The sequence below is a fragment of the Physeter macrocephalus genome, unplaced genomic scaffold, assembly GCF_002837175.3.
Source record: "Physeter macrocephalus isolate SW-GA unplaced genomic scaffold, ASM283717v5 random_224, whole genome shotgun sequence".
Lineage (NCBI taxonomy): Eukaryota > Metazoa > Chordata > Mammalia > Artiodactyla > Physeteridae > Physeter > Physeter macrocephalus.
Genome location: NW_021145510.1, coordinates 28506 through 43001, shown reverse-complemented (window position 1 = coordinate 43001; position 14496 = coordinate 28506). Strand labels below are relative to the sequence as shown.

The window sequence follows — 14496 nt, the reverse complement described above, 5'->3', positions numbered from 1 at the left end:
AGGGAAAAAGAGGAGGGGGCAGGTCTCACTTGGTGCGATCCAGTCCTGCCCCACTGGGTGTCAGACTAACCCACCTGTGTGTGTGCGCGCCTGTGCACATGTACGTGACGTGAGCGTGTAAGGCTGCAGAAAGTTTTGCACCCAGAGGCAGCCTGACTTTCCTATCCTGCGACTTTCCAGTTTCCCTGGCCTGGCTATTTGAAGGCTGTCACAGGGATAATTATAGCCCTCAAACAAAGCTGGCGACTCCAGGTAGCCATAGCAACTCCTAGGTACCACCAGTTCTGTTGTAGAGATGTGTAAGTACAAACAAATGTTGGCTCCTTCCTATTAGCTTAAAAGGTAAAACTTGAAAAGGTTCATCAACTTCAAAGCCACAGGTTTCCATGAACTTGCCAGTTAATGGGGGCGCCTGCCAAGGAGGTGACAGCTTCATATTAAACACTTTAGCGCTGGTAAAGAGTTGATGAGATTTTAAGTACTCAGGCAGTTTCCAGACAACTCGGGAGGCTGGAGATGGGACAAAGGCTGTGGATTCCAGCTCTGCTGCTCACCAGCCTCGGGTGGGTGCATAACCTCTCCAAGCCTTCGTTTCTGTATAGCCAGGAGGGATAATGATCGACCCTGCCCTGCCAGCCCCTCGGGGATGCTCCGAAGTTCTCAAGAGGGCACCGGCCAGAGGGTGTTTGAAACGGCACTGCCAGGGCTGAGGATGTAAATCAGAACCTAGTGATGCTGATTCTCTTAGGGGTGTCACCGATGGGCCCCACGTGGCCGGCCCAGGCCAGGGGCAGCTCGCTGCCTCTCTTCCTTCCTGCCTTCCCCTCCCACACTGCTGGGCTCACCCTCCAGCAAGGGGCCAGAAGTAGGAGCTGAGCCCTCGGCAGTATCTCTCAGAGTTGCCTTTTCCTTTGATCCTGGGCCTGGCACAGAGTGGGCCCTCCATACCTGGCTGGTGAATGAACAAAAGAACGAATACCAGCCCCCCAGAAAATCTCTATGGCATTTTAGCTACTCAACTTGCTGCTGAACCTTCCACTGTTAAGGCTTCATGGCTCCTGGAGGTTCAGAAGCTCAGTGTCCTGGGTTAACATGGAGCCTCAGTGTGATTCCAGGAGCACATTGTCAGGAAGGGGCCTGTGTGCCTCTGGCCCTTTCGGTTGTTAGGAATCAGCTGACTCAATAAATAAATTGGTCTCAGTCAAGGATACACAAGGGGTCACACAGGAAGTGGCAGCTGATGGTAATCCTCAAACTGCAATTGGAGTGGGCTTTTCAGCGGTCAGAATGGAGACCCAAGGTTGCACAGGGGTCTTACCCAAGTCTGGGGGTCTTACCCAGTGGTGGCCACGAAACCCTCTTTGACCCTGCATTTCCTACCACCTGGCCAGTTCTCACCAGGGATCTGACTGGTGTAGCTAATAGATATTGGCTGTTTGGCAGAGCCCTGCCATTGGCTGCCTCGGGTTAGGTTCCAGTCCTGGTCCAGCCCACTGTGACTAGCAACAGGTTTGGAGAGAGGACATGACTGCGGGCACTGGGGCAGGGCAGTTATCTTTAGAAAGGGCTGCATATGTGGGGCAGTCATAACTGATCTGTCCAGTACAGACCCAGGATGGCCAGGACACCTGCTTATCCTTCCTGAGCCTCATCGTCCACAGCTGTAAAATGCGATGATGCTTGCTACCTCGCAGGGTCATTGGGAAGATTAGATATAATCCTGCCCAAGGAGGCACTTAGTAAGCTGTAACGTTCTGTGTAAACCTTGATCATAGCACTAAATAAACTGTACTGTAATTTTGTTCCTCTTACTTATCTCCCCTAGGAGACTGAGTTTCTTGAACATCAGGTTGTGTTTTATCTGGTTTTGTGTCCTCAACATGTAGCACAGTTTCTGACACACAGTAGGTACTCTATAACTGTGTGTTGGATGGATGGAGGAATGACGATGGAAGGGTGGATGGATGGATGGACAGATGATGGTTGGGTAGGTGGATGGATGAGTGATGGATGATGGATGGATGGATGGATTGATGGACAGATGATGGTTGGGTAGGTGGATGGATGAGTGATGGATGATGGGTGGACAGATGATGGTTGGGTAGGTGGATGGATGAGTGATGGATGATGGATGGATGGATGGATGATGGATGGACAGATGATGGTTGGGTTGGTGGATGGATGAGTGATGGATGATGGATGGATGGATGGATTGATGGACAGATGATGGATGGATGGATGGACGGATGGACGGATGGACAGACGGATGGATGGATGGACGGATGGGTGGACAGATGGATGGACGGATGGACGGATGGATGGACAGATGATGGTTGGGTAGGTGGATGGATGAGTGATGGATGGATGGATGATGGATGGGTATAAAATAAAGGCCGATCATCCTCCACTTGCCTTCCTTGCAAGGCCAGCCATCTTTTTATTCAATGAACATTTATTCAGTTCAAGTTTGGTACACAGCACTGTGCAAGGTCCAAGAAATACACAGATGAATAAAACAAAGCCCCTGACCATGTGAGAATCAAAGTAGGGTGTTCAGGAGCATGGATTTGGGGGCCTGAACTCCTGGGTTCAAATCCCAACTCTTCCATCAACTAGCTGTGCAACCATGACAGATTTCCCTAACTTCCCTCCATGAGATGGTGGTAATGCCCGTATTTATCATATAGGGCTGTTGGGGGACTAAACGAGTTACCAAATGTAAAGTGCTTGGAATAGGGCGTGGCACCCAGCAAAGTCTCTGTGAGTATTGGCTGCTATGATACTAATGGAGGGGCCAGCATGGAAACAAAGAAATATGATGCAATGAGGTAAGCAGTACAACAAGAACACATACAAATAAATGGAAAGGGCAAGCAGTTAATTGTACATTGAGGGGTATATCCAGCAAAACTTTTCAGAGAGGAATATGTGAGCAAGACCATGAATCCAGGAGTTTTCTGGGTGGAGTGGGAAAATGCAGACTCCAAGAGGTTATGGATCCACCTGGGTCTACCCAGCTGTAAGCAGGAAACCATCTAGCCCCTTCCCACCGCCCTGATGGGTGAGGGTATTCTGGCAAAGTGGGAAGAAGGTGGACAGAGTGACTGCTAAGGGCCAGGACAGTCCCAGGGCCAGCCAGGGTGACTGCTGCCCTGGCTAATAAACATGACAGGTCCTCTTGGGGTGGCTGACAGCAGGGGGAGTTGGGTTTCAGGCCATTGGCATCAGCCTTGGTCATGCCCTTTCTGTTGGCCTCCGAGAGTCCAGACAGTGATCCAACCTCCTCCCCACTCTTTCCACATACACAGCTCCTCCCCTGCCAACCTGAGGCCTGAGTTGTCCTACCACCCCACATGGCATCTGCCTCAAAATAGCTCCCATGTGAGGACTACAGAAATGAAAAGATTAGACCCCTGCATGAAGGGGGGGGGGTGCAGGGAGGGGGAGAGAGAGAGTGAGCGAGCTGTCAAGTGATCTCTGTCAAGCATCCGGGAAGGTATAAAAACCCTTTAGGGCCAGGCAGCCTCAAACCCCAGCTGTCGGAGCCAGGACACCCGGTCAGCCCACTCTCGCTCTTCTTCTCTTCTTCAGACTGTGCCATGGTGCTCAGCGAGGGAGAATGGCAGTTGGTTCTGCACGTCTGGGCGAAGGTGGAGGCTGATGTCGCAGGCCATGGGCAGGACATCCTCATCAGGTAAGAGGAAGAAATTCCATTGCCCCTATCACCTACTTCCTTCCCAAAGATCAAGAATGCTTGCTTGCAAGGTGGAACGGTTGCCCGGGGTTGACCAGCTGGCTGCTTTAGTTGGCTTTGTTAAAACCCTTATTTGGTTCTCTTTTGCTTTTATGTGTCAGAGATTGGAGTCAGGAAAGGAAAGAGGATCCATCTCACACCTATGCCAGCAGCTGGAAGGAGCTTGACAATCAAATCCTGGATGCCTAGAGCCCACTAAGTGGTATCCTAGAATTATAGACAGAATTAACAAGAAAAATCTGAGAGATCTGTCTCACCTCACCTAATGGATGAGGACAAAAAGGACCTGAGAAGGGAAGGATGACCCCAGAGTCACAAGTCCATTAAAGTCTGTAAAATGTCAAGGCTAAGACATGGCTTTCAACATGAGATATGTAGTTCTAGAGCTGGCTTTGCCACCGAGCAGCTGTGTGACCTTTAAGAAGGTACACTACTTGTCTGAGCCTCAATTTCTTCTCCAATAAAATGGGTGGAAATCCTAATATATACGTTATAGAGTGGAAATAAGAATTAAATAAGATGATGCATGTAGGGGGCCCAGCATAATTCCTGGCATAGAGTGAGTCCCAGAAGATGTTAATAACTATTATAGATGAAGCTTAGACTTGGGCCCTTTAAAGAATTATAATTAGTAAACAGAAGACAGAGACCCATTAGTGACTTTTGATGTTGAGTATGTCTTGAATTTGAGGGCTCAGAATAGTCTCCAAGTACATCTTGCCTTCTGTAGCAAGGGGTTCTTGAATAAACAAACAAAACCCCCCCACAAAATTCTGAGTTTTTTAAGTAGAAAATGGCTTGTGGCTTGTAAATAGAATCTCATGTCGCAGTTGCCTTCCTCCCCAAATGGTGATAGGCTCTCCCCTCCTCCTGGCCCTTTCTCATGCTCTGGGCAGCACAGGTCAAAAGCCTAATGGGATGTATGTACATCAATATTTCTGCACGTGGGAGAAGGTGGGCCCCAGTTACCACCAGTGAATGGATTGTCTTTCACACTTTAATTTACAGATGAATTTCTCCTTCTTTATGAGCCAGAGTAGGTTATCCTCTCCCACTTAGATGCCCTTTCAGCCTCCGTCAGGCTTCACCCATCTCCAGCTCCCAAATCTGGGGAGAATGCCCAGTCCTATAAGCCCTGTTATCTGGAGTTAGAGCCCTTAATTGTCCATGCCAGAAACACTTGAGAGAGGACAGTCAAGTTCTCTGTTGAATCTAACTGGCATCTTGGGGTGTTCCTTTATGTCTTTCTCCTCTTGTGTCTCTGTCGGTTGGCTACTTGGGCTGCAACAGGTCCTGACTGATTGGACAAAAGTCTCCCCCAAAGTTGACATCAACTCCTCAGCCATCCATTTGCTGTGTGACCTTGGACAAGTCGCTAGTCCTCTCTGGGTCCCATTTCCCTATTTGCTGAGAGGAGGGATTGCCTGCCACTCTCTCTGAGATCCCTGCTTGCTCTCATGCCCTGGCATTCTCTGAGTCCATGATCCTACCTTACTTTTGGAGAGGAGGCCGGGTAGCTGGGGTGGGAGACCAGTTTGCCGAACAGGAGTCTTTCCCAGGTGATCTGGGGTCTGCCAGCCCTAAGTCAGTGACTTGGATGTCTTGAAGGAGACTTGGGGTATTGTGTCATGGGGAAACATCTCCTCCTTTCCCAGCGTGGATCAGAGAGAACTGCCTGGGGCCAGGTGCCAGGGATAAGACATGACGCTGGAGACTGCTGGCTCCAGAGAGCCCAATAGCCTGTCACGTCTTAGGTTGTAGGACATGCAGAAACCACGCCAACTGGTTCTGCCCTCTTAGTGTTTGGGATATAGAGACAAGGAGAAGGGGCTGCTAACTCCTAGGGCTGAAAGTGCCCCTTTGAGAGCTGACCTTTTGGTTCTGTTCCAGATACTGAACCTGGGCTTTCTTACTCATCTTGAAAAGGTCATTTCTCCCACTCCTCTGATGATAAAAGAGGACAAATTCTGTTCAGCTGAGTCTGTTAATAAAACACTGAGGGCTTCAAAGCAAGTATGTGACCATTATGTTCTAGAACATAATAGCTGGAAGGTCAGTTGGAGAGTCTGGCTCCAGGAAAGGGGGGCTTCAGGAGGGTGGAGGCTGCTGAGAGGGCTTCAGGCCCCTGCCTTTCCTTCTTTTTCCAAATCTTTTCTGCTTTAATCATTTTTGCATTTGAAAAGGATTTTGAGGCCATGGAAAGTTTGAAAGCCACTGCTGGTGGCCAATACGTCTCATGTCGCCAGGAGGAAACACAGCCCAAGAGTCCCAGCCAACCAATGGCAGCTACAGACAGAACCAAAAATTCCCAATCCTAACGATGATGATGCAGATGGTGATGATGATGGAGGATGAAGATGAGGGAGATGGTGATGAAGAGGAGGATGAGGATGAGGGAGATGGTGATGATGTTGGAGGAGGAGGATGAGGGAGATGGTGATGATGAGGAGGATGAGGATGAGGGAGATGGTGATGGTGATGGAGGATGAGGATGAGGGAGATGGTGATGATGAGGAGGATGAGGATGAGGGAGATGGTGATGATGAGGAGGATGAGGATGAGGGAGATGGTGATGATGAGGAGGATGAGGATGAGGGAGATGGTGATGATGAGGAGGATGAGGATGAGGGAGATGGTGATGATGAGGAGGATGAGGATGAGGGAGATGGTGATGATGAGGAGGATGAGGATGAGGGAGATGGTGATGATGAGGAGGATGAGGATGAGGGAGATGGTGATGATGAGGAGGATGAGGATGAGGGAGATGGTGATGATGAGGAGGATGAGGATGAGGGAGATGGTGATGATGAGGAGGATGAGGATGAGGGAGATGGTGATGATGAGGAGGATGAGGATGAGGGAGATGGTGATGATGAGGAGGATGAGGATGAGGGAGATGGTGATGATGAGGAGGATGAGGATGAGGGAGATGGTGATGATGAGGAGGATGAGGATGAGGGAGATGGTGATGATGAGGAGGATGAGGATGAGGGAGATGGTGATGATGAGGAGGATGAGGATGAGGGAGATGGTGATGATGAGGAGGATGAGGATGAGGGAGATGGTGATGATGAGGAGGATGAGGATGAGGGAGATGGTGATGATGAGGAGGATGAGGATGAGGGAGATGGTGATGATGAGGAGGATGAGGATGAGGGAGATGGTGATGATGAGGAGGATGAGGATGAGGGAGATGGTGATGATGAGGAGGATGAGGATGAGGGAGATGGTGATGATGAGGAGGATGAGGATGAGGGAGATGGTGATGATGAGGAGGATGAGGATGAGGGAGATGGTGATGATGAGGAGGATGAGGATGAGGGAGATGGTGATGATGAGGAGGATGAGGATGAGGGAGATGGTGATGATGAGGAGGATGAGGATGAGGGAGATGGTGATGATGAGGAGGATGAGGATGAGGGAGATGGTGATGATGAGGAGGATGAGGATGAGGGAGATGGTGATGGTGATGGAGGAAATGATGATGATGGTGATAATGGTGCTAGAGATGGTAAAGAGGATAGCAAATATTTATATATATAGTACACAGTGATTGCTAGGCCCTGTGTTAAGGGTTTCACATATATTTACTCATTTAAGCCTCACAACAACCCTATGAGGTAGATATAATTATGATCACCACATTTAACAAAGAGGTTAAGTGACTTGCCCAAAGTCCCACAGCTGGAATTCAAATCCAGGCAACTTGGATCAGTACGCCTGCTCTCAACCCCTATGCTACATCGTCCCACAGTCTTGACACACTAGAGATGAGTTCCCATCCTCATCTGGTTCTTTGGTTCTAGAGCAGAGAAGGATTTGTGCAGGCCTGGGAGAGTCCTCGGTCTTCTGTGTGGGTGTCAGATTGGGCCTCAGCTCAGAGAACAACTGGGAAATGGCCTCCTTTCCCTCTGACTTGTCAGCAGACCTGTGATAAACTAGGCAGGTTGATGATAGGATTGAGGATGAAAACACAAGGCAAGTGAGCACTTCTGAAACACTGGAGAAAAGCCCTCCACCCATTTCTACAGGGCGAGGGCCTTCCATGGGCTCATTTTCCGGGTAATTGCTGTCACAAGCATCCTGGTATGGCCTCCTGTGGCTGCCCTGGGGGCTCCCAGCTGCAGGACTTGGGGCCAAGGGAGGGAGGTGGCTGTGTGGTGCCAGGATGATCTGGTGGGCGCTCCTGAGCCCAATTTTTCTGCCCTGTTTAAAGCGAACCTGGCTCTCTCTCTGGCTGGCAGGTGCTGAGAGTGGAGGGTGAGGTGGGGGTCAAGCCTTAGAACTTGGAGGCTGAAAAATCAGCTAGACCAACCCTTTTGGTTTACAGATAGTTACGCCAAGACCCAGAGAAACCGAGTGACTTCTTCAATGTCACACAGCACATCGGAGGCAGAGCTGGGGCCAGAACTCAGCTTCCATAATTCTCAGCGCCGAAGTCTTCCTCCCAGACATCCAGGGAACTTCCAAAATGTTTGAGATCCTTGGCCGCCTTGGGTCCCAGGTCCTTGGCCCTCTTCTGCCCCAGACAGTCTTCCTCCAGTGTCCCGACCTCAGGCCTTCGCCTGTGGGTCCTGGGTCTTGCATCTGTCAGGCAGGAGTTCAAGGATCATTGTCACCAGATAATAATAGTCAGGAGCTCAGGGACCCTTGCGTGAAAGGTGCCAGGGATGAGCTGTCAGTGATGTACAAGGTTTGGCCGGGGCCCCAGATGAGGTGGTGACCTTGGGCATGGCTGTGGATAACCCTGGGTGTTCTGGGGGAGTGGGAGGGGTACGCCCCCTGGGAAAGCGAGTGCTTCCCGTCCGTGCTACGTCGTGCATGCATGTGCGTGTGTGTGCACGCGCCTGTGACTATGGGTGTGTGCCATGAGATACTTGTGCACACTGGAGTGTGTTCACAGTTAGGTTTAAGCGTGTCGCAAAGCCAGGAAGCTACAAAAGAGGAACCTTTAAAAGAACTGAAGCCATTAGACAGAAGAAGGGGGAGTCAGAGCAGACAGGGTCACCCCTGCAGAGGTTTCAGGGTGCCACACAAGGGAGAGAGCGTGAGTTATGGAACCATTCATGTGGGTTTGTGTCTGGGCTCTGCCACTGACCAGACATGTGACCCTGGGCAAGTCACCTACCTCTGTGGTCTTCCGTTTGCCCACGAGTGAAATGGGGAAAATCACTCCCGCCCAGGTGGCAGGTATGACTCCCTTTAACTAACTTCCACCTTTCCGCAGCAGGAAAGACTGAGGTCCAAGGCGACAGGTGGCTGCTCAGCTCACTGTGGCCAGCTCACTGGGACCCTGGCAGGAGCGGGGACCTGGTCTTTAGCGGTGGCTCCCACCAGGGACCCTCATCCTCGGTACTGTGAGGGGCCAGGGAGGTGCAGGGAGTCAGAGCAAAATAAGCAAGAGCTTTCTGAGGTTTCTGAGCTCAGACTGGAAGGGCTCTCACAGGTAGCAGTGAGTCTCCTGGAGCCAGATGTATTGAAGAAGCCAAAGGGCCATCCCCAGGCAGGAAACTGCAGAGACGGTCCCCTGCATGGGCTACTTTTTGAGTCACTCAGACCTGATTTCAGTCTGGCTCTTCTGCACCCCGGCCGTGTGATATTGAGCTAGGACTTCACATTTCTTAGCCTCTTTTCTCTCATCTGTAAAGTGGGAATAATATGTCCCTAAAGGGAAGCACAAGTGCAGAGCCTAGCACGGGCCTGGCACACAGCGGGTGCTCAAGAAATCCAGGTCCTTTGGCCCCAGTGCTCCCCCTTTTCCCTGCTCCACTGTGACGCCATTTAGTCACCTATGCTCCCAACAACTTAGAGGAAATGGGGGTGAAGCCAGGTGCAACGCAGAGATGTCTTTCTTTCCTGCCTTTCACTGTAACAATGAAGAAGAAGATGACGATAAAAATATTTAATAATAACAAGCATTTATACACTTCTTGTGTCAGCATATACTGTCTCATTTAATCCTCACGCTTCTATAGGGAGGGACTTGTTATCTCCATTCCTTGGATGAGGAGACTGAGGCACAGAGAGGTGAAGTGAGTTGCCCAAGGTCACATAGCTGGGAACTGGGAGAGCCTGGGCTTGAACTCGGGTCTGGCCACCTCCAGACCCCTGCCTCTGACTCCAGGCCTCCTTGTGCCCACAGGCTCTTTAAGAGTCATCCCGAGACCCTGGAGAAATTTGACAGGTTCAAGCACCTGAAGACAGAGGCTGAGATGAAGGCCTCAGAGGACCTGAAGAAGCATGGCGTCACCGTGCTCACTGCCCTGGGGGCCATCCTCAAGAAGAAGGGGCATCATGAGGCGGAGCTGAAGCCCCTGGCCCAGTCGCATGCTACCAAGCACAAGATCCCCATCAAGTACCTGGAGGTGGGTGGCAGGGACGGGGGCGGCAGGGACGGGGGCGGCTGGGAGGATGGAAGGAGAGGCCTCAAGGGCATGAGATTTGGGTTCAAGTCCCAGCTCAGCCACTAACTTGCTGGGTGACCTATGTCGTTCCTCTCTGTTCCCCCATTTCCTCATCTGTAAAGTGGGCTGCCACCCACTTTGCCTTCCTCCTGGGTCATTGAGAGTCAACATATTTCTCCCCCAAATTAGTATCTTGTTACCAAGGAGGAAGTGGATATGGGATGCACAACTTGCATTCTCTCCACAGGTAGGTACCATTATCACACCCACTCGACAGATGAGGAAACTGAGGCACAGAAAGGTTAAGTAGCTTGTCCCTGGTCACAGAAGCAGCAAATGGCAGAACCAGGATTCAGACTAGGTCTCTATTCCTCCAGAACCCCGGCTCCTAATCCCTGTGACACTGGGAGTCGGAGATATACAGGTCTCGTTGACAGGAGTTCAGCAACTGGGGCTCAATTCCAGGTGGGAATTATGAGTTCCTACATCTTTACAGGTGAAGAGAGAAAGCCTCAGGTGTCAGAGGCATAAGCAATTGGTTTGAACCCCCTGTGATGGGCTGAGAAGTTGGGTGGGCTGGGGAGAGCCTGAGCTTCGAGTCCTATGTCTACAGGTTGGTGTAGCAGTGAAGGTAAGGTTACTTATGATAGCTACCAGTTAGGATGGGCCATGATAAGCTATTTGGCTGGGTCACTGCATGGAATTCTCACGATTTCCCCATGAACTTAGGAATTGCATTCAGTGTTTTCTTTCCCTCTCACATAAAAGAAGTTCAGAGGTAGGGAGCCCAGAGCTGGTATGGAAGCCCCATAGTCACCAGGGATGCAGGTTCTTTCTGTGTTGCCATCTTTGGCATGTGGTGTCCACCCTCAAAGTTGACTCGTGGTCCAAGATAGCTGCTGGAGCTCCAGCCATCTGGTCCATATTCCAAACAGAGCAAGAGGAAGAGAGGAAGTCTCCTTTTAAGGAGCCCTGGAAATCTCATCCAACAATGTTTTTTACATTTCATTGGCCAGAAGTTAGTTACAAGACCACATCTATCTGCATGGAAAGGTGGGAAATGTAGCCTATTACCACTCCAAATACAGCTAGTGTTCTCTTACAAGGAAGAAGGAGAAAATGGACATTGGGCAGGCAGTTAGCATTCTCTTCCCCAGGTAGGTACTCTTCTCATCCCCATTTTACTGATTTGGAAACTGAAGCCTCAGAGAGGTTAAGTAGCTTGCCCCAGGTCACCCAGCTTATAAGCCAGGAGGTACAATCTGATCGATGGTACTCTGGAACCCAAGCTCTTAATCGCTTGTGGCACAGCATTTCCCATGAACAACCACCACCACCACCTCCACCCTCTTCAGCCTCACCACCCTGCACCCCTACCTGCTCCCCAAGTCACACACAAACAATCCTGCCTGCCCATCTCAGCACCTCAGACATGAGAAGTGGGTCCTGCCTCTGAGATTCTGCACGAGCGGTGGTCCCTGCCCTCCCCTTCTTCTCTTGGCAAATCTCTGTTCATCCTCCAAGGCCCAGCTCAGAAGCCACCGCCTCTGTTCTGGCCCATGAGGCAGTCAGCTGCTCTATCTGCCAGCCCTCCGCTGCGAAGGCATTTATCCTCACCGCTGCCATGGCGCCTGCCCGGCTGTATTGTAATTTGTCTCTTTACCCAGCTGTCTCCTGGCTGGGACACGAGCTCCTCAAGGGCAGACCCTGGCTCCTCCTCTGTCTGAATCCCAGTGGCATGTGGAGGTGTTCACAACACAACTTGAATGATGGATCCCCTCTCTAGGGATGAGAAGACCGTCTCAGAGAGGGAAAATGATATAGCCAAGGTAGCACTACCAGCTAGCAGACTAGAACCCAGGTCTACTTAAAACAGGTTTGATTTACTGCATAATCCCTGCCAAAGAGTTAAGACAGAGCCCCATGCCTGCTCTTTCCCTCACCATGGAACCTTCGTCTGTGTTCTTCCTAAGAAATGTCTCCCTCTCACCTGTGAGTGAGGGGGCACAGAGGGCGCTGGGTGCTAAAAGCAACTATCTTTACTCAATTTTCCAGCTGCCCCAGCCCAGCAATTTTCTAAGTATTTGTGGCTCTGCCTCTGACTTAGGAAAACTGAGTGGGGGGACCTAATGGGGTCACGGGCCCCTATTTTACAGGTGAGGTCACACATGGAGGTCAGGGAGCTGGGCCTGGAACTTGGCTCTCTAAGTTCTCCATGGGCAGGGCTTGCTGACGTCAGTCCCTCCCCCAGCTTCGTTTTGTTGTGTTTATGGCATTAAAAGGGAATTAAACACATGTCCAAATCTATGCCCAGCAGCAGGTGTTTGTGGAGCTGTCCCTGTTTCTGAGCCAAGCAGGGTTTACTAGATGTTGACATTTGTGCTTCTGAGGCTGCCCTCAGTACATGCTCCCCCGACTCACCCAACCCCACCCTGCTTTTGGCCACTTGCACCCCGGGCGCCGGAGAAAATGGGCAAACCCAACCGCGGTGCCCTCTCTGTCTCTGTCCCTGGCTCTGGCTGTCATTTGTCCACGATCCCCTGGGTCCACTTGCTACGTGACCTCAGTTTGGGTCTCTGTAAAATGACACCCTTTGACCACAGGCCAGGGTAGTGATTGGCACCAAATCTTTCTGAACCGTTGAAAAAGCACAGTAGCTTCTTACAGACACAAGATCTTTCAGTCTCTAAATCAGCCCCGTGCTGTAGAGGTGCCTGCGTGCATTTTCCTGGTAATGACATTGTAGACGGTAAAGCAAACAGTGAAGGTGAGGCTGGTGTAAGATACAGTTGGTCCTGGGGCTGAGTTGTAGGCCTGATCCCTTTCCTCTTCCCTTCTCTCCTTCCCTCCCACCTATACCTCTGAGTACCAGCTCTGTGCTTGGCACAGAAAATATGATGTTCGGACCCCCTGCCCAAACCCCAAAAAGGCTATTTAAAGCAATCACCATCCTAAGCCATTAAATGCAAAAATTAAATACACACAAATGGAAATAGTTTCTTTCTAGATTTTCGGAGTGCCAAATCCTGGATAAAACCATGGAGTAGGAGTGTTTCCCTTCCTTTCCGAGGCTGGGTCCAGCCCACCTAGCCACTTGACCGTGGTTCCACGGCCTGACCTTTCCTCATCTGTACCAAGATGGGCCTCCGTTTCCCCATCTGTACCTGTCTCACGGGGTTGTGGGGATTAAAGGAGTTAATCCATGGAGGGCCGCTCAGCAGCGTGCCTGATATATAGTAAGTGCTCAATAAACGACCCTGGAATAAAGAGAAGATGGGTTCGGGCTGACTCCCATCTGGCCCCTGGCTTGTCCTGCCCGTGACCAGTACCCCTCTGCCCCTGTCTTTGCAGTTCATCTCGGAAGCCATCATCCACGTTCTGCACAGCAGGCACCCTGGAGACTTTGGTGCCGACGCCCAGGGAGCCATGAACAAGGCCCTGGAACTGTTCCGGAAGGACATCGCTGCCAAGTACAAGGAGCTGGGCTACCAGGGCTAAGCCCCACGTCCCACGCCCCACGCCCCTCTCCCCACCCACCTGGGCAGGGAGGGAGGGGCCTTAATCTTGTGTAGCTGTAGGGTTTGCTTCTGAGTGCCTGCTTTGTTTGTGAGAGGCCGGTGGGAGATGCCGGAGGGGCTGGGGGCAGGGAAGGGATGAGGGTTTGTTCAAGTGGTTTCACGTGCCTTCCTGTGGGGAGGGTCGTCAGCTTGGAAGCCAGGAGAAGCTTGGCTCTCCCCACTGTGGCCCGCAGAGTTTGGGTCACACTCAACTCCCCTTTCACCTAAATTCCAACCCAATTCCTTCCCACCTCACCTTAAATCCCCAATCCAAACCGTCAAGCTAAACTCCAGCCATGATTCTCTGATCCATCACCTCACCCCGTGAAGAAAGCAGAATGTCCCCTTGCACCGAGAAGGTCTGGGCTGGGTTGGACAGCCACACCCAGCCCCTGGGGCGCGTGGTGTCTGGAGCATAAGTGTGCCTTCTCAGGTGATGGAGCGACTCACCTGGCTTAATAAAAGATTCGCATGCCATAGACTCTGCCTGGTGTTTTTCATCCCCTGGAGCAAGTGAAGGCGGGGTTCAGAGGGAGAAAAGGCCATGATGGGATTGTGTGTGCAGGGAGCCTTATGGGGAGGAGGAGGGGAGGGAGGGGAGGAGCATGGGCAGGAGGCAGAGCCACCACTCAGTGGCAGGGACAGTACCGGGCACTGGGAAATGGAGGCTAGAGCCTCGTCTGGTGGGGGCAGCGAGCAGTCGGTCAGTGCCGGGGGCTGCGACCGGGGGCTGCGCGAGCCCACAGCAGAAGATGCAGGCTCCGGGGAAGATGGTCATTGT

General features: G+C 51.4%; 1 protein-coding gene across 1 annotated transcript; it reads left to right on the top strand.

Moving 5' to 3' along the window:
* Positions 1-3534: 3534 nt before the first annotated feature.
* Positions 3535-14193, top strand: MB (myoglobin). The gene is made up of 3 exons (NM_001290722.1): positions 3535-3694; positions 9897-10119; positions 13510-14193. The coding sequence occupies exons 1-3, from the start codon at positions 3600-3602 to the stop codon at positions 13654-13656; spliced, it is 465 nt and encodes a 154-aa protein (NP_001277651.1). The 5' UTR covers positions 3535-3599; the 3' UTR covers positions 13657-14193.
* Positions 14194-14496: the final 303 nt, after the last annotated feature.

Excerpts from the sequence above, each read along its gene's own strand:
- MB (NM_001290722.1), top strand. The coding sequence starts at position 3,600 with ATGGTGCTCAGCGAGGGAGAATGGCAGTTGGTTCTGCACGTCTGGGCG. Across the intron at positions 3,695-9,896 it reads GGGCAGGACATCCTCATCAG|GCTCTTTAAGAGTCATCCCG; the intron begins GTAAGAGGAAGA and ends TTGTGCCCACAG. Across the intron at positions 10,120-13,509 it reads TCCCCATCAAGTACCTGGAG|TTCATCTCGGAAGCCATCAT; the intron begins GTGGGTGGCAGG and ends CTGTCTTTGCAG.